Raw genomic sequence first — 18,892 nt, 5'->3', positions numbered from 1 at the left:
CTTGGGCCACCAGCATACTGTCAGGGATAGGAGCACGAGTTCTGCAGTCAGGCCTCTGCTGGCTTCCATTTCTGTCTCCTAGACTAGCTGTGTGAGCTTCAGCAAGTCACTTAACCCCTCTGGGCTTGAATTGCTTCACCTTTTGGAAGGGTGGGGGGGGGAGGGACTACAAAACCTAGGTCCTGAGAGTGCCAAAAGGAATAATTAGAGGATTGTATGAGATAATATAGAAATAAATGCTATTGTAATGCTAATTTAACTTCCACAACAACCCTGTAGGATAGGCACTTTTTATAGCTGAGAGGGAGGAGACTCGCCCGAAGGGCAGAGGAACATGAATGAATATAATGAATGAATGAGTAAGTAAAGGCGCGAACCAACCCTTCATCCGGGCCCTCCGGGACCATTCCAAGCCCCACCTCATCCCGGGGGAGTCGCCCAGCTCCTTAATGCACATGCGCACCAGACACTTGGCTGCCCCCCGCCCCCGCCCCCAGCTAAGCCCCCTTGTCCGAGCATGCGCGGGGCGCTTGGCGCCAATTGTTGACCTCCGCAGTCCGAGGTTGGCGCACGCTCGCTCCCTCCTCAGCTCCGGGATGATCGGCCAAAAGACCCTCTACTCTTTCTTCTCCCCGAACTTCACTAGGAAGCGACACGCCTGCAGCCCGGAGCCGGCTGACCCGGGAAACGGCGCGGCGGCAGCGGGGGCTGTGTCTGAGGATACCGGGGATGCGGCGGTGAGGAGCGGCGGGGACAGTTTGTGGGCATGAGGCCTGGGGGCAAGGAGGGGCAGACTGGCGGCGGGCCCCGCGCGGCCGTGGGGTGGCAGGAACGCGCGGCTGACTCAGTGAACTGAGGTCCCGTGTTCAAAACAGCCTGCACGTGTTCAAAACACCCGCCGCGGTTCCTCATCGGCGGCCATACTGAGGGGCCAGCCAATGGGAGCGAACCTCGGGGTTTGGGGCGCCAATCGGGGCGCCGTCGGCCCGCCCTGCTCGACCCGCCGCCCAATCAGGAGAGAGGAGGCGAGACGCCGGAAGAGGGATTTTTGCCGCGAAAAGGCCGCGTGGGGCGCGTTGGCGGGACCCGTAGGGCGGGGCGGGAATCTAGGTGCACCGCCCCCCTCCCGCGAATCTCCGTGGAGTCCCGGGGGGCTTTTTCACAGACCCGTGCCCCTCGACGGGGCTTAGTCCTGGGTTCCGGTTCCCACAGCCTAGGTTTGCTTGGATCTAGCCGGTCGGCGGAAAATTCCACAAATGGGGATTTTCTGCAAACCGCCCTTGGGTTTGGTCCGAAAGCTGCAGGCGCCCCGGGAAGGGCAGCTGCAGCTCTTGACCCGTCCCTTCGGGGACCGCTTGCAGGCCAGTCCCGCCAAGAAGGCCCGGACCGGGCAGAGCGAGTCCGGCACGCCGCCCTCCTCGCCGCTGAGTCCCGAGCAGTTGGTCCGGATCCAGAGGAACAAGGCCGCGGCCCTGCTGCGACTCGCAGCTCGCAACGTGCCGGTGGGTTTTGGTGAGAGTTGGAAGAAGCAACTCAGCGGCGAGTTCGGGAAACCTTATTTTATAAAGGTAAATGTGTAAATGTATTTTCCGTAAAGATAAACGGGAGGCTGCTGGCGCTTTGTCTTGTTAGCATAACAGATCAAGTCCACATTTTACTAGGTTATCCCTTCACAGTCTCTTATTTTCTCCCTTTAACCGTCCTTTTCAGCGATGGGGTAAAATAAAGCCGTGGTGTTTGGGGTCTGCCCGTTTATGTTAGTTATGGTTTTTAAAAACTGTATGATGATATCATTGCTTTAATATTATTTTCTAACATTTTGCGAAACTGCTCTTTAAAACTACCATTTCCTCAATTAAGACGGGGAGAGAGAATGCTTGCATAAAGCTGTAAATCATTGTCCTGCCAAGACCTTGACAAATGAAGTGGACGCAAAACGGAATGTGTACAGGGGTGATGGATGACCCAGGAGCTTTCTACCCATAGCCTCCCCTACTCCTCCTGCTTCTATCAGGGCTCCTTTCAATCCACTGAGTCAATCTGCTTTTCAGAAAAGATTGGCATAATATTAACCACAAACCAGACTGAATGAAACATGGCCTGGCCTTTGTGAGGGAGAGGGGACAACAGGAAATTCAAGCAGCCAGGCAGATCAACCTTGACACAGATGGAAAAAAGAGAGGATGCGGTTACACAGCTTGGTTGGGGGGCAGGTACTGTTCTTTTGTTGTTTTTAAAAATAAACAAACAATATATAAAATGTCACAACCAGCTAGATGATGCTTCAGATAGTTTGCCTTAGAGGACTTGCTGAATTCTTATAGTTTCTAGTGATAATCTGATTTTAAGTCTAGTTTATCCTTACATCAGCTAATGGGATTTGTGGCAGAAGAAAGAAAAAATTACACTATTTATCCACCCCCACACCAAGTCTTCACGTGGACCCAGATGTGTGACATAAAAGATGTAAGTATAAATTGTTGGTGAATTTTATTAAAAGAGGGGAGGGGATCAGATAGTATTTCTTAATTAGTGAAACGACTGTCTGTAATTCAGAAGTAAAACTATGTACTCTTTTTAACTTTTACCATGTGCTACTTATTTAACCACAAAAAAGAAAATGTGGACATAGTCCAGTGTCTACGTCCTCTGATTTCTTGTACTTTAGTGTCGAAACCAATCCCATGCTGCTATTAGCTATTATTGTGGTGTGGCTGAGGAAAGTGAGGCATGAATCCGTTGAGTGATTTTCAGCTAGTTCTAGTTGACCCCACTTTGATTTCTAGCCCCGTCTTTCTGTCTTTGTAGCTGACACTTTGAAGCCCTCAACTTCTGGCTTGGACCATTTAGCTATCCTCTTAACAAATGCCTTTGCACAGTGGCTGCTGATTAGAGGCTCCTGTCACATCAGTTTCCTATTGAAAATCTTGTCCATGGTCTCACATTCTTTGAACTGAAAACCTAGCATGTAAGACCCGCCATAAATATAGCCATGTCCTCCTGCCCAGCCTCACCTCTACCTCCCATTCTCCTACTTCAGGGTTAGAACATGTGGCCAACCTCCTTGAAAAGTAGCTAGATCCATCTTGTGGTATCTCCTTGAAGTCTGTTGTCCATGACCCTTGTAATCTGGTTTTTCTGTAAATCCCTCACAGTCTATTCAGCCTCTACTTATACTAGAGGTTTTTTGGTCTTGTTATTATCCTTTTTCCTCTATTTGTTGGCTGGGGGCAGGAATCCTGTACTTTAATAATTACCTGCTACTTTAAATAGAAGTGAAATAAGTGACTAAGCCATCTTAATAAAGCACCCATATCTGCTTCTTGGATTCTTGAGAACTGTCACAATTTGCATTATAAAGCAAGAACTTTGACTAGAGCTCCTTGTTTTTAAAGTTAAAACAATAAGTCCTATTAAATTCAGGTTTGCTCCTTGTTTAACTATTATGTCCTGTTTTGAATACCAATGGTCAACATAAATAGGGAATATTTTAAAAACAAACAAAACCATCAAACCTATGAATCTCTGAGGAACAGTAGGCCAGTGTGGCTTCTTCCCTGACCAGCTATTGAGAAGTGGGGAGGTGAAAGAGCTTACCAAGATTGTCACTCATCCATGGCCAGAAACCCAAGCCCGCCTCTGCCCCTTCCAAGCCCCAGAGATTCCCTGCTGGGAAAGGTTGCTTCTAAGAAGGAACACCTTGGGCAGAAGTGTGAAAATGAGGAAAAGGGGGTGGGCAGCAGATCAAACAGCCAGCCGACCTCTATTTCAGCATCACATTTTGCCACCTACTGCCATGGCCCTTTTGACCTGGCCTCATTCTTTTAGTGGATATGGGGGGGTCAGGCACCCTCATATTGCTGGTGGGGAATTTTCTTAAAGTAATTTGGCAAATATCTGAAAATTAAAATACACTTATCCTTTGGGCAACTCTACTATTGTGAATCTATTCCACAGAAATAAAAAAAGCAACAGTATATAAGGATATATGTAGTAGGATGTTTACTACAGTAATTTTTTTTTAACGGAAGGAATTTGGAAACAATCTGACCACCCATCAAGGATTGAGTTCTCTAATGACTTGAATGATGCCCAAAATGTGTAGTGTGAGAAATACGAAATGTTAGGGTGGTGAGTACAATAACCTCAAATAGATAGGTAATTAAAAATGGTTAAATTAGGAGGGGATAGTATTGACTGGCAGATAATTAATCTCTGTAAGTTTCTGGATTGTTGTGCTTGTTAAGAGGGCATATCAACTTGGTAATTTGAAAAATGAAGGGGGTAAAAACAAAGCTGACCCCAACTTGTTTCAAAAACGTATGTCATAGGAGGGGTGGGGTGGGGAGGTGAGGTAGGTGATTTGCAGTGAAAAGCAGTCAGGTAATGGGAAGTAACAGTGGCAAGTCAGATACTGCCTTCTTGGGGTGTCGGTGGGGTAGGAGGGGGACTACCGTTTTCACAGTTGTGTCCGTTTACATTGGTTAACAGTCACCCAGGTGTTCATTTAGCCTGCGTACACTATGGCCCAGTGTAATTTCCTGCCAACTGGTATCCACAGGTGAAGGTTGTCATCCTTGGACAGGATCCATATCATGGACCCAATCAAGCTCATGGGCTCTGCTTTAGTGTTCAAAGACCTGTTCCACCTCCACCCAGGTACAGCTACTTTACAGATGGCCCAGGTCCAATAGTGATTACTTTCAGATGTGTACCTTATGAATTACAGGTTCACCTGTTGGGGACTATTCACTGGCCTTTGAAGCAGGTTTTCTCCACCTCAGCCCTGCTGACTTGTGGAGCCAGATCGGTCTTTGTTTTGGGGTCTGTCCCCTACACTGTGGGACGTTTAGCAGCAGCCTTGCCCCAAGATCCCAGTGGCATACCCACCCACGTTGTGACAACCAAAAGGGTCTTTTGACGTTGCCAAATGCCTTTTGGAGGGCAAAATTGTCCCCTGTTGAGAACCACTGTTTTGAAGGACTTTGTGTATCATATAAATAAGTATGTACTATATAAAGCTGTAGGGAGGGGGCAGCTTTAACTGACAGAAGAAATGGCAATTCTCAAGAACAATGTTCCAAATAAGATTCCATGTTTGATTTGTGTTATAGTACACACGGGCAGGATTCCATTATTTTTCTTTCCTGCTAAGTCATGGCTGAAGGAGAAAAGGATGAAACAGGGACTATAGAAGCGTTTCCTAATGTTTGCCATTTGTTTCATTGTCCTTTCTGGGGGCTGCATAGTCTTTAATCTTTGATCTTTTCACACTTAATGTTGGTTCCTGAACTTTTGGAATTATGCTAAAGATTCTGTTTTCTTTTTCTTGACTCACTTTCAGTTTGGAAAACATTTATAAAGAGCTGTCAACAGACATAGATGGTTTCGTTCATCCTGGTCATGGAGATTTAACTGGGTGGGCCAAACAAGGTAAATCCACCACCGCTAGGTATATTTTGGACTGATTTCAAGTCTTCTCCTCACCAGACTGCTTGTTTATATTTTTAAAAGATAGCCATAAAGAACCAATAAAATGGTTAATTTGTATAAGTTTAAAAAAAAAAAAAAAAACACTTGACCCTGTAGCCAATGTTTTCTTTCATGTTTAATCATAATTTGAAAGAGAAAACTTTCTTCCTTGATAATTTTAAATTTATCCACTGAAAGTCTTGACTTCAACCTTTCAGAAGGTGGCCTCACTTTTCTCATTGTGACAGAGGGTGGTGGTGTGTGTGTGTGTGTGTGTGTAACACCTACCCAGGGGACTTTTTAACTTACTTGTTAACAATCAGCTATCTTTCTACAACCAGAATAAGGAAAGGATGAATAGTCTTTGGTTGTTTTCTTGCAGTTTGACTTTCATTCATATTTTTGGTCTACTTTTTGTTATATTTTCTGGGTTACTTAATATGAAACAATTATTTCTGATGGTGAATATAATGTATATTTGGTGTAGAAAACTTGGAAGATGTCCAAAGGGCAGATATGAAAAGAAAATGCCCTCTACTCTCCTCACCCAGAGATAACCACTGTTTACAGAATAATGCGTTCCTTATGCCCTGATAAATGGCTACACAGTCTTCCATTATGTCAATGGTTTTATCATGTGTTTAATCCCTGGTGTTGGATGTTGGGACTGACCTGTTTTAACCTACTTCTAATCTGTTTCTTCACTGTATGTTTATAGGTGTTCTCCTACTAAATGCTGTCCTCACTGTTCGGGCACATCAAGCCAACTCTCACAAGGAGAAAGGTTGGGAGCAGTTTACTGACGCAGCTGTGTCCTGGTTGAACGAGAACTTGAATGGCCTTATCTTCTTACTCTGGGGTTCTTATGCTCAGAGAAAGGGCATTGCCATTGATAGGGTATGTGTGGGTATTTTTTTTTTTTTTCTTTCTTTTTAAACACATTAAACCAGTTTAGGGAACTCTAGGGATCACTATTATGTGATCCTGGAAAATCCATGTTGTAAATAAATCTTATTTTCCCATAAAATTTATGATTAGGATTGAGTTTCCCATAGGAAACTGAGTAGAATTCAGACCAATTACAGGAATTACTAGTTTCATTTGAGAAAAAAACAACTGACTAACTTCTGGTTTAGTGCAGTTAGTATTATAGGCATAAACTTTCTGTATACATAGATGATACAAAGCTCCCTAGATCCCACTTATTTAATAAGCTTTGTGATAACTGATGAACAAGGCAAGTTTGTTTCCAAGAAATTTGAGAGCATGTAGAAAACAAAGAATTCCACTTAATCACAAATTGAACTTCCCCATGAAAATACTCTTGATCATAATCATTATCCCTGAACTCTAAATGTAAATACCCAATACCAGTTCTTTATTGCCCGATATCCCCCCAACTCCACCCTTCTCTGTTCTTCCATTTCCAGTTACTGAAGCAGCATTATACCTGGTTGTGCCGAAGTCAGAAACCTAGAAGTCATCCTTGAAACCTTTCCTTTCCCTCAGTCCTTTAAATCCAGTCCATTAGTAAATCTTGCCCATTCTGCTTCCTAAAAACATCCCAATGGGGTTGATTTCGCACAGTTGCCATTGCTGCCATGTGTATGAGCCAGTCAGTGCTCTCCAGGAAGACTAGAATAGACTGGAGGGATGGTGGTGTGATGGAGAACCATGTAGTAGAGGGGGAGAAAGGAAACAAAGATGACTCGAGCGTTCATAGCGGGGGCAACTATGAGAGGCACTGAATTGGGTGAGGGTACGGGAAGAAATTCAAGTCAGTTCTTCAGTAAGTGAACTGAAGGGATCAAGTGAGGTGACCTGACAGCTTCTTGTTTATCAGCAGAAGGTAGCTGGTTATCAGAAATTTGCATACATGTTGAACCCCTACCATGTGTCCCGTCAAGCAGTCTTTGTGCAGAATTTCATTGAATACCCTTGCAAAGACTCTGAGGTCAGGAATACGCTTATCCCCATTTTATAATTGGGGCTCAAAGAGAGGACGTCGCTTGCCCCAAGTCACAGTACATGGTGGAGCTCCGGGTTCTGTGTCCTTGGCAGGGTGCTGAGCAGTCTGATTCCCAGGCAGGCCTGTGGGCAGTCATTCAACAGGGGAGTTGTACTAGGGTTCTAAACCAGTGGGAGAGTTCACGTCTACAGTTTATTGCCTTTACTCATGTCACTTATTTCCTGCATTTTCTCATAAATGGAATTTTGTTTGTATTTTTAGATTTTGGTTTGAAAAAGGTAATAGACTGACCAGATTGAAAAATCAAAAGTATATTAAGGTGTATAGTGAAAAGTCTCCCTGCCATCCTAAGCCCCAGTCTGTTCAGTTCCCCTCCCTGGCCTGGGTAAGCCTTGTTCTGGATTCTAGATGTATCCGTCTGGTATCTCTTTATATAAGGAAGTAACAATCGAGCGTGTAAGTCAGATTAAAAAGATTCACACAAAACCTTTCTCTATAAAGGTTTTGTGTGAATGACCAAGATGTCTCACTTTTGTTAAGGAAAGGAATAGTAGAGAAATCTTACATGAAGGAACCAGCTGTTAAGATCTGATTATTTAGATAAGTAAGAAGTGTATATAATAGTAATTTCTAATCTCTATGCCTTAGGGAGGTTTATGATCAGTAGCTCTGCTACCTCACTATAGATCTTACTCTGCATATTTATGATCTTTTTATTTTAAACATGGCTTGGATTCAAGTAAGCAATTAAAGTAGCTTGATCATTAAAACCAAGTTACCCATCTCCAACCCAGTGTCTCTCCTGAGCAACCATCTCCTTGGAAGTGACACATCAAATTCAGCGGTTCCAAACTAGGTTTTCGTTTCCGCATCCGTTTCTCACTGGTCTTGCTGCTCCATATTCCCCAACTAAAAAAAAATTACTATAAAAAGACAATCTGCTCAGAAACTTCATGTCATTCCTGCCCCTGTCTCCTATTCAGTCAGTCATCAGTGCCTGTATTCTGTATTCTTTTGTCCTTACTTTCTGAAGTTCATCCCCACCCTCCCTCTTGTCCACTTCCACCTGAACGGTTCAGCTGCTTTCTCACTGGTTAGCTTCCTGGTTCATTCTTAACAGGCGGAAAAGCAAGTCTAATCACATGGCTCTCCTGCCTAAGGTCTGTAATGCCTCGGGTGTGGTAAAGACCTTGCCTTGCCTGCAGCAAACCTCATTTATGTGCACGAATAGTCTTAGCAGTGGAATTGCAGAGTATTAAGGTAAGGGAACTAAAAGATCTGATAGATACTGGCAAATTGAGGTCTTTACTGTACCCCGGAGGCATTATAGACCTTACACAGAAGACAAGGTGGTTTCTTGGTTCTGGCTCCAGCCTGCCTCTAACTGTTGCCCTTGGACTGGGCTGAAGGCAGGGTGTTTTGAAAAACAATTTTTGGTATGTGGTTTTTGTTTAAATATAGAAAAGAAGAAAAAAAAAATAGATCATAATCTCCCTGCTCAAATAACAGCAGTTGACCTTTAAAAAAAATCAAAGTCCATTTTTGTGGTAACAGTTCAAAATGTATAGACAGGTATAAAATGGAAAGTAAATTCCTTCCCACTATTTGCTTCCCCTAAAGGACCTACTATAAATAGTTTCTTGGATATTTTTCCAAAAAAAGTTTTAATGCATTTATCACTTTACCTTGTGTTTTTTTCCTGCTTGATATATTTTGTGTCTCTTCCCATTTCAGCATAGGCAGCTCAGCCTTATTCTAGAATTTGAGAAAAATATTTTTAGCCAATTCCATAACAATGGATTTATATTAGGTTTTAGCTACTATAGGCACAGCTGCAGCAAACCTCATTTATGTGTATTTTGTGTAGGTACATGCATCATGGTGTCCTTTAGCAAATACAGTCTTAGCAGTGAAACTGCAGAGTATTAAGGTAAGGGGACTAAAAGATCTGATAGATACTGCCAAATTGAGGGCTGAGTCTGGTCCTCTTTACATGGTCAGAGCCTAGCAAAGGTAGTTGATTTACAAAGGAATTGAATGGATTTATGTTCTAATATAGATAAGGTAAATAAACTTTGGAAACTGGGTGGATTTAGAGAAGGCAAAGGGGAAATGCACAGCTATTTTTAAGTGCAACAGCTACAGTCCTTATTTTCTGAAGCCCCAAATACTGCATGTTTTGTTCTCTCATTCTCCCTGATCTCTTGCAGAAGCGCCACCACGTGCTGCAGACGGCTCATCCTTCCCCGTTGTCTGTGTACAGAGGATTCTTTGGATGTAGACATTTTTCTAAAACCAATGAGCTGCTGCAGAAGTCTGGCAAGAAGCCCATCAACTGGAAGGAGCTGTGATCCTGAACTAAGGGATGGTCTCCATCGATGTGTTTTGAGAAACGGCTTTTGAAGAATTTTGTCAGTTGTGACATTGAATTGAAAAAATAATTTCCCTAGTAATTGTTAAGTGTGCTCACTCACTGTCCAAGGGGAAACTGCTTTAATAGCACAGCCATGAACCAGGCTGCCTGGGAAGGGCAGCTCTAATCCAGCCAGAAACAGCAACGACTCCCCAGGACTGTTGATCTTTCTTTGCAGTGTGGCTTTGGCCTAAAACATGCTGCCAGTGAAACTTCTGCAAAGCCAAATACTGTGTTCAATACTCCTCTTTTCAGCCCTCCTCACCCCTCTTTCCTTTAGGGGCAAGGAGAGAGAATATGCACCTTCTTGGTACAGCCAACAGTTTGGTTCAGGCTGCTACTTATTTTTACCTGGTAGATGAGGCTATAGGTTTATAAGGCGTTTGGTATTATTTAGAAAGACCCCCTGTGCCCAGCCCTGCCTTAAATTCTCAGCTGGGTACACTGCCCCACTGATTTTTTTTTTTTTTTTTTTTTTAGTGCTTTTCTCCTACATTCATAGCAAGTTAGGGTTTTTAAGGCAGCATAGATTGCCAAATGCTGTTTTTATAGACTGAAATCAGTTGGGACTTTATTTGCAATACTGAAGACTTTTTCAAGAATATTTATGTTTTTATCCTTTGTTTAAGAGACAATCTTTATTAGGCGTGCATCTCCATCCTTGATCTTGTTAGAAATGCTGTTTTGCTGTTAACTGGGTTGAAGAGCTAACCCTGCGCGAGTCTGGTAATTAAAGATTGTTGAAGTTTCTCTTTGTTCCCGGGTACCCTTTGTCAGCTCCCTCCTGGCCCGCAGCTGTCGCTCAGGCGGACCGACACCCTCCGGCTGCCCTTGCACTCGGCCCCGCTGCGGTTCCCATGGCAACCACTGTCGTCAAGAAGGGCCGCCTTCCCCTGCGCGGCCCTTCCTCCTTCCTGCCCGCCCCCCTCTGCTCCCGATGGAGCCACCCGCCCCTCCGCCGTTCCTCGGTAAGCCCCTCCGGGCGGGGACAGGATCCTGAGGGTGGCGAGTGGGTCTCCTCGGAGCTGGCACCCACCCTCAGCCACGAGTAGCGCCCCAAACCCCAAGTGTTGCGGGTAGGGTGGGTGGGGTCAGGGTCTGCTGAAACTCCAAAGGGGCAGCAGCCTGCTGGAAAAGCGTTTCTTCGAGGATCTTAGCATGCCGTCATGGCTGCGTCCTCCGTACCCTATCTGAGGGGACCTTCCCCCCAACCTTAAGTAGCGTTTCTGGACTTCCCTGGGGATCTAAAGGTGAGGCCAGGGCATTTGGAACACATGCCTCATGGACCTGCCGGTACTCAGCTCTAGTGATGGGTGGACGGTAAAGGTGAAAAGATGGGACTCCCCTGGTGTCGTTTGAAGAAGGAAACAAAAATTATAAAGAAGGGTTGGTGACAGGCCTGCTCCTATTTAAGTTGGCGAGAAAGAACGCACCCAGCAAGAACATCTAGAATAGCAAAAACATTTCTTAGGAGGGCAGGGCTAGGGAAACAGTTTTGCCTGCGGCTCTCGCTTCCTCTCTGGGCCTTGGTGTCCTCATCTATGAAAGAAGGGTTTATGATCCCGGATGCTGTGATCAGCAAACAGCACTTTCAGAGAATGAGGATGCATTGTCCACCCTCTGGCAACTTTGTGGTCCCCCCTAAACATTACAGAGGACTCAGTTATCTAAGGGAGAAGGGAGATCGTGGAATTCCCCAACCAGTTACATTTTGACACCTCCCACAGCAGTTCAGTGAGAAGGGACAAGGCAATAAGCTCTCGGTCAATCACTCAGCAAGCAAACAATAATTGTTTTTGAGGTGTCAAACCTTAGATGTAGTAACACTTTAAATGACCAAAATAAACGAATAAACAAATAAATAATAGAAATAGACAAATTTCATCTTTAGGAAGAAGTCCCGTTTTGATGAACTCTTAGCTATGTAGAAGTAACTTTTTTCATGTTTCCCGGTTTCCCACAATTTCAGCACTCTATGCAAAAATGAATGAAAGGCAAATTTAGCCTTTTAGGTCACAGGTTGGCAAACTCGGTAGAGGGTCAGATGGTAAATATTTTAGGCTCTGCAGTCAAATGGTTTCCGGTCTCTGTTATAGTAGAGGCAGCCATAGGCAAGATGTAAATGAAGGGGTTTGGCTGTGTTCCAATAAAACATTATTTATGGACACTGGAATTTGGAATTTGGATTTAATGTTGTTTTCATGTATCACAAAAATATTCTTATTTTTGTTTTTTTCCAAGCACTTGACAAATGTAAAAACTGGGATCCGTGGATCTGGCCCAAGGGCCACAGTTTGCCGACGCCTGTTTCAGGTGCTTTCCCTGAGACCTCAGCAATTTCAGAACCTGTATGCCAGTGTGTACCCACTGTCTGGTGCAATGGGAACAAAAAGGAAGCAACCACTCAGCAAGCCCAGGAAGGAAGAAATATCGCAGTGGGGAAATATTTGAGCTGAGCATTGAAGGAAAGTTTCCAATCGTTTCCAGGCCGAGAAGAGGAAGGAGAACATTTATTGAATGCAGAGGACCCGACTGTGAAGCCAGGTAGCAGAGGAACTGTGGGCTGGGCCTGGAACTGAGCTACTCCACCCAGCTCAGTGGGAGGCGTGTGTGAGCCCCACCAAAAATGATTCCTGTCCCCTCCCGTCTCGGTGGAGAAAAGTGTCTGCCGAGGGCTTTTAGAATTTATAACCTAAAGCCAGGCCACAAGGAAGTCGGCCATTAGGCAAAATGTTGTCCTGGGAGCCCCAAGTTGTAAAATAATTAATGGAGTGGAAGGCACTATCTCTTTTTTGTTATATGAGTCCAGCAGGGCAAGGTCAGAGAATGTAAATTGTGTATGTGTGTGTGTATGTTAACAGAACTGAGCATGTCAGTATGCTTTCATTATTGGAGAATACATTTTCCCCTTCTTAAAATTCACTTTCTACTCTGGTTTGCTCCTGGTATAAAAGCCAGTGATAACACTGGTGCTTTCAAAAGAGTTCTGGTGGAGAAGCAAACTCTTTTGTGTTTGTGTGTGGCTGTGGCTTTTCATCCTTACCAAACTTTCAAGATTTACAAGGAAACCCAGGCCCGGGGCTACCTTGGGCTGTCCTGCACCTGGTGGCTCAAGCTGAGGGAAGACAGCCACACATACCTGCTGGAGATAGCCTCTATTTCTTTTTCTATTTAAAGGGTCCTTTGACACCCATTTGGGCCTTATGGTTTAAGCTTACCTTGTGGATGCTCCCGGTTGGAACCACTTTTTAAATTTTTGAAGTATGTTTGGAAGAGCAAGTCCTGGTGAGTGGAGCCGGTCAGGAGATCAGTGGGGAGTGAAACCTGAGCCTTCTACAAATTTCCGTTCTTTGATTCTTGATAGCTGTGAATTATCCTACGTTCTTTTGTCCCTCTCGGTTAGAGGCTTTTGGGGTATTGGAGAGGGGGCAGTCAGTTTCACGTCCATCCTGAGGCAGGCTGGGAGGCTTCAGACAAGTGTTTTGTGTTCCCCAAGTCTGCACCATCGAATCACTGGGGAGACTTTTAAAAAAATTAATGTTGCACTCCATCCCCAGAGAGTCTGATTTAATTGGTCCCAGGGGAGAGGGCATTTTTATAAAGTGTCTGGTTTGCAGCAGGACCCTCAACTTCTTTCCAGATGCCCTCTTTCTTTAAGCCATGTGGTCACTTAATTTTTTTTAGGGGGGGAGATGGGGGCAAATAACGACATGTTCACTTTTCTGAATCTAACATATGTTTGAAGAAATGTATTTTACTATTAATATTCTTGTGTTTTGTGGAAAGAGTTTATGATTAACTTTGGTTTCAAGCCTTCTATTTGGCTTCTGGAAGATACCTATGTCTTAAAGAGATAGTGTCAAGGAAAGCTGAGTCACGGGGGAGTGGGAGGGAGTGAGAAAGTGGGGGTGGGGTGGGGTTGTTTCTAGCCTTTTTGAAAGTAATGAATTTCATTTGAAATATATTAAGTGCCTGTTCTGAGCAAGCCAGGGGGCTAGATATATATATCATTTCATTTCATTTTCTCAACTGCATGGTGAAGTATTTGAGTGAGGAAACAGGGTCAGAGGTAACAGAGTAGAATTCAAACCCACAGCAGCCTTGACTTCCAAGTCCAATAGTCCCGCCTCTTCCAACACACTGCCTAGATCATAATTATTTGTAGTCATCAGGGAGGAATTTTTTTTAATGGAGTTGTTAAAAATGTACTTGAGTCACGGATGGCTGTCTTAGGAAACACAGAAGGACCATTCTGTAGCTTGAGACGTCCTCTTCCAAGGGATTGTCTGAGCTATTCCAGAATGAAATTGTTTTAGTAGTCCAGGAGTGATCACAGGGCTCCCAATTTTTGAGAGCCAGGCATTGTGCTAAACCCTTGACCCCATTATTTAATCCTCGATTCCTATAAAATGTATGTAGTGATATCCCAGGTTACAGCTGAGGACCCAGAGCCTTAGAGAGGCTATGATTAGCAGGCAAGAAGTATGCTTCATGCTTAATAGTCCAACGCAGTATAATCCAAGAAGTGCAATTTTCAATTACTTTTCCTTATTGGAAAATAAGTCTGTAAATGAAGGAGCTCCGGCCAGGTGACAGCTGCACCCAGCGACGATATAAACTGCTCTGCAGTAGGTTCAGTGCCCTTCACATTTTTTCCACCTGCTCTTTAGCAAGGGGGCATCTTTGTTTATTGAAATTGGGGCCCCTGCCTGCTGTTCCCCTTTACCTCTTCTGAGTACAGTGCCCTTTTGTGCAGTCTGTGCTCTGCCTGCCTGCCTGGCTCCGTTTGGGCTGGGAGGTGACCTTTGTCTTACTTTGCCTCCAGCCCTCCCCACAACGCAGAACATTCTTTAACTATAGCCTGTGCTGAATTTCTGTCCCCTCTACTCAGCCCCAGGAAGAAACGGCCCACCCTGCGTGGGAATGGAGTTGTTTTTGTTCTTGTTTTCCCCACGTCTCTTGAAATAGGAAACATTGCATTGAGTGGCGTGATGAGGCAAGAGGGTTTCACCAATTTTTTTCTGGGAAGAGAAGTCAGGTGATCTTTTGATAGCGATCGCTTTAACCCATTTCAAGCTTTCACCGTGGGCTTGTTCAAGAAGACATTTCTCAGCCAACCAACAACCTGTATGCAGTTAATTTTCAGCATGTCAGAGGAGTGCCAAAATGACTTTTGTTCGTGTTGCTTACAACAACGTGGACTTTAGATGCCTAGTGGCTTAGATAGCTCAGAATTTTGACATAAAGTGAATTATGGGATTGAAAGGCAGAAAGCAGAACCTTCCTGAAAAGACGTGTGCCCTATGAGCGGTTTGATGTGGGATATTTTTTCCTCTTTGCCTGGGTTATTACTGGTCTCAGTGCCTTGAGGGTTAAGCCCAACAGGGATATTTTTAAACAGCAGGGGCCGGTTAATCTAAAAGTGACATTTACAGTCACAACAGTGAGCGTATCTAGCAGTCTTAGATCCAGGCCCTAATTAAACAAGGAACCTGGAAAATCTAAGGCTGATCACACAATTGAGAGGACATGGGAAAAGAAAAGGCGAAGAGCTAAGTGGTAAGTGAGCTCATCCTTTCCTGGAATCAGATTTTAAAGCCAATATTCAAATTCACGGGCAAAGGTATGGTGCAAGCAAGCCCTGGACGAAAGTGTAACTTTGGGGTTCCCAGGGGGGAGCAAAAATCCCTGTTCATGTTGGAGAGAAGCTGATGGAAAGGGCTTGAAATGTAATGTAGATGGAGAGGGGCCGTTCTTTGCTTCTTTAAATGGATATGTTGCTGCAGATCTGTGTACACACTCCTTAAAAATTTCTGCAACCATTTAAAGGCACTTCTGTGATCCTCCCCACCCCCACCACCAATCTTCTGTCCTAAGGAAAATTATTCCATTTCTTACAGTTATACACTCTTGCAAACTGTTGCTTGTGTTTTAAAAATGCAAATTTCAGGTAAAACATTTGTGGTGGTCCTCTATTGCTAGAAAGACATGATTTTCTTTAATTTTGTTTTAAAAAATCATTACAAGGTAATAACAAGGAAAGGGGTAAAGCAGTGTTGAGTAAAACGGGACACCTGTCTCTGCCTGGTTGCCCCTCTGCCCCTCCTCCACAGAGGGAGCCGCCGTGCAGCTTTACTCTGTGCCTTCACATAAGTGCACAAATATTATTATTATTTTTTTTAATATACAGGGTTTACACAGAGGTAGAGGGATCAGCCATCCCAGTTTTCCTGGGACCCAGGAGGCTTCCCGGGAAGCGAGGCTTTCTGTTGAAAGACGGAAAGTTATAGAGTTTGTTTTGTAAATCGCTGTTTTCTTCTAAAGGCGTCTCGGAACTCTGATTGTCCTCCTGGCTTTTTCAATGGAAAGTTTTCAATGGAAAGACCCTGCCAATCCTGAGCCCATGTGATCTGAGGAGGAAACATGCCCAGTTTGTGATCTTTCTTTGAGGAGTTCTGGAAAGGCATTTGATGTCCAGGCAGGGGATTAAACTGGCCGAGGGAGTTTTATTTGGCTCTTGCTCAGGTGTTTTGTAAACTCCCTCATACTTTAATGCACAGTGAATCACCTCTGGGCATGTGACAGAAATCAGAGGATTATCTTCTCTGTGATTCTTGATCCTCATGAGGAAATAAACATTTTGGGCTTTTGAATTGGAGGTTTCCTCAAAGTCTTATCTCAGTAGACGCTTTGGAATGCCTTGTCCTAAGGTGTCCTCAGAATTTTGACTCAGAGGCTCATTACCTCAGAGAAGCATGCAGCTGGGGAACCCGATGCACAATCTGCAGTCTTTTATTTCAGCTGAAGACTTCATGCACGCTCTACTTTCTATTCTAATAGGCCTGTTTGCTATAATAATAGTGATTTTTAAAAAGCTTAAACTTATTACCACAGAGTAAGACGGTTCGCCCGGAGGCGACGCCATGTTTATTCCAGGGGTCCCAGGCTGGGAAACTGAGGTAACAATTGCTGGGTTGTGGACACACGCGAGGGGTTGAATTCCATGATCTGATTTGATTCCAAGGACCATCCTAGGAAGTAGGTATTATTTACTGTATTTCATAGGCGAGGAAACTCAGGGTCTGAGATTTTCCTGTGACAGGCTCAAGTCAACCACTTGGCAGATGGCAGAGCTCCAACCAGCTTCTGCTCCGTTCCACAGTCCTGCTTTCTGGACCTCCGGGCCCCCAGCACACCTTTGTGCCCTACTTTTGCTGGGACCCCAAAAAACATCCACCCTTGAAAAACGGTGGGGCCGTTGGGGCCACTCCTGTAGGACTAAGTAGAGCTCCACCTTTTCAGGTCAAACTATATCATAACAATGAGAGTGGGAATGATATCAAAGGACAGCCTTGAATATAATCTCTATTTAGAAAGTAAATCGGTTGCTGATTCCAGTACTAACTAGAATAATCGGTTGGTGGACACACCTCTTCCAACTGATCTAAAAGGCTCTCTCTGCTCTGGTATAAGGAAAGCTGTGGTCTCTTATTTCCACACTGCCAAGCAGAGGGGGGCTTTTGGAGCCCTCTTGCCTTGGAATAATAACCAGAGTAAGGTGGAAAAGGCCCTGGTTCCCATCAGTGGGAAACGCTGGCCTAACTGCAAGAAATCCAGACCCTTTACAGCAGGCCTTCTCAGAGCCTTTAATATGCTAATGTGCATCTGCCCTCTCTAAGATGTGACTTTGGGATTTGGCCCCAGGACCATTTTTTTAGGACTGGTGTTCCACGGCCACCCCTTGAGGAAGCAATGAATGATTTTATTTTGTGCCTTCATTTCTTTTCAGGATCCTGGGAGGCAGGAGTGGTGGTTAGGATTCACAAGCTCAAGCTCCTGAGCAGAGCTGAGAGCTTGTGTGTGTGTATGTGGGTGTGGGTGTGGGTGTGTGTGGGCATGCACATGGGGGTATGTGAAAATAGGAGCTCAGTCTCCCAAGGAGATCTCCTAATAGGCAATTGCACTGTCGGCCTTGGGGTAAGGTGGTGGTGGATGTATGAGGGGATGAAGAACACATATGAATGCATGCACACGTGCACGCACAGAAACACATGCACACAGCAGAGCTGGACAGCTCAGCTCAGGTCCCAGCTCTACCGACTACCCCCGGGCCTCGTCTCTTCATTTGTAAAATGGGCGCACATACTCCAGAGAACTTTTGTGAAATGTGAAGAGATAATTAGTGCAAAGTGCACATTACAAGACCTGGTATATAGTAAGTGCTCAACCAAGATCAGCTTTTATGATTGTTCCTCAAGCACTTGGTTTGCTGAGGGGCTGCCATATGCTTGTCATGGAGTCTGCCCTGGATTTACAAAACAGCGCTGTTTAAAGAGGTGCTTTTTAGATGCCTGTTTGCATTTGAAGGAGGAGATAACAATCAGGAGTTGAATATAAATCTGGGTAGACCCTTGGTGCATTCTTATGATTTGAAAAGCCAGGGCAGCTGCTGGGCCCCCTTGCCGCTGAGCCCAGCAGGGATGGCCCACAAAAGGAGTCTCGTTAGTTCTTGGGGTATTTACCAAGCACCCTCTGGGTAGAGCCGTGTGCCCAGTGAATCAGGCTGAGCCGTAAGATACAGTCCTTCCCTCACAGAACTTACATTCTACTGGGGGGACAGGTATACCTGTCTTAATCCCCTCACATGTAACCCAAACTGTGATGGCTGCCAGGAGGACAGGGAGCCGAGAGCACAGAGTAGAAGCTGTTGCCCAGGAGAGGAAGCAAGGCTGCAGTGGCAGGATCGGGGGTCATATGCCTGGGCAGGTGGTTGTCTGGTGCCTCACCTGGACACCCCTACTCCTGGAGACTAAGTGGGGCAGGTGGGCCCTCCAGGGGTGGGCTTGGCTCTCAGACACACCTGGACTGGATGCAGGCACCGATGTGCCCAAGTGTCTACTGGCCCCTCTGTGTGCTCGGCACTGCGCTGGGGAGCCACAGCAAGGCTGCGCTGGTCCTGGCCTTCTGGAAGCTTCCATTCCAGTCGGGGAGAGGAACAAGTATATCGGGGAAAATACAGTGTCGTGTCAACAGGGGAT

General features: G+C 45.0%; 2 protein-coding genes and 1 long non-coding RNA gene across 6 annotated transcripts in view; 2 read left to right on the top strand and 1 right to left on the bottom strand.

Moving 5' to 3' along the window:
- Positions 1 to 582: 582 nt before the first annotated feature.
- Positions 583 to 10,315, top strand: UNG (uracil DNA glycosylase). The gene is made up of 7 exons (XM_037816978.1): positions 583 to 737; positions 1,362 to 1,568; positions 2,371 to 2,466; positions 4,562 to 4,659; positions 5,345 to 5,433; positions 6,191 to 6,369; positions 9,652 to 10,315. Exons 1-7 carry the CDS (start codon positions 597 to 599, stop codon positions 9,790 to 9,792), a joined length of 951 nt encoding a protein of 316 aa, XP_037672906.1. The 5' UTR covers positions 583 to 596; the 3' UTR covers positions 9,793 to 10,315.
- LOC119519384 lies at positions 8,176 to 13,350 on the bottom strand. 2 transcript variants are annotated; one of them, XR_005214015.1, is made up of 3 exons: positions 13,073 to 13,350; positions 9,127 to 9,196; positions 8,176 to 8,364 (listed from the first exon to the last, which is right to left on the bottom strand). It is a non-coding gene; the product is annotated as an uncharacterized LOC119519384 (long non-coding RNA). The 2 variants fall into 2 exon arrangements; XR_005214014.1 differs by having other exon boundaries at positions 8,176 to 8,350.
- Positions 10,751 to 18,892, top strand: part of ACACB (acetyl-CoA carboxylase beta) — a 166,513-nt gene continuing 158,371 nt past the window's right edge. For 2 of the 3 annotated variants that reach the window (XM_037816975.1, XM_037816972.1), the window contains exons 1-2: positions 10,751 to 10,822; positions 12,096 to 12,398. The gene's annotated coding sequence lies outside the window, so the exon portion shown is untranslated. Of the gene's footprint in view, positions 10,823 to 12,095; positions 12,399 to 14,999; positions 15,414 to 18,892 lie in introns of those variants that run through there. The other variant, XM_037816974.1, reaches the window with a different exon arrangement.

Source organism: Choloepus didactylus, chromosome 23 (assembly GCF_015220235.1).
Source record: "Choloepus didactylus isolate mChoDid1 chromosome 23, mChoDid1.pri, whole genome shotgun sequence".
Classification (NCBI taxonomy): Eukaryota; Metazoa; Chordata; class Mammalia; order Pilosa; family Megalonychidae; genus Choloepus; species Choloepus didactylus.
Note: the sequence above shows the minus strand (reverse complement) of the source record. Positions and strands in the feature narration are given on the sequence as shown.

Coding starts and splice junctions, on each gene's coding strand:
- UNG (XM_037816978.1), top strand. CDS start 597: ATGATCGGCCAAAAGACCCTCTACTCTTTCTTCTCCCCGAACTTCACT. Junction 738..1,361: donor AGGATACCGGGGATGCGGCG/GTGAGGAGCGGC, acceptor GACCGCTTGCAG/GCCAGTCCCGCCAAGAAGGC. Junction 6,370..9,651: donor AGGGCATTGCCATTGATAGG/GTATGTGTGGGT, acceptor GATCTCTTGCAG/AAGCGCCACCACGTGCTGCA.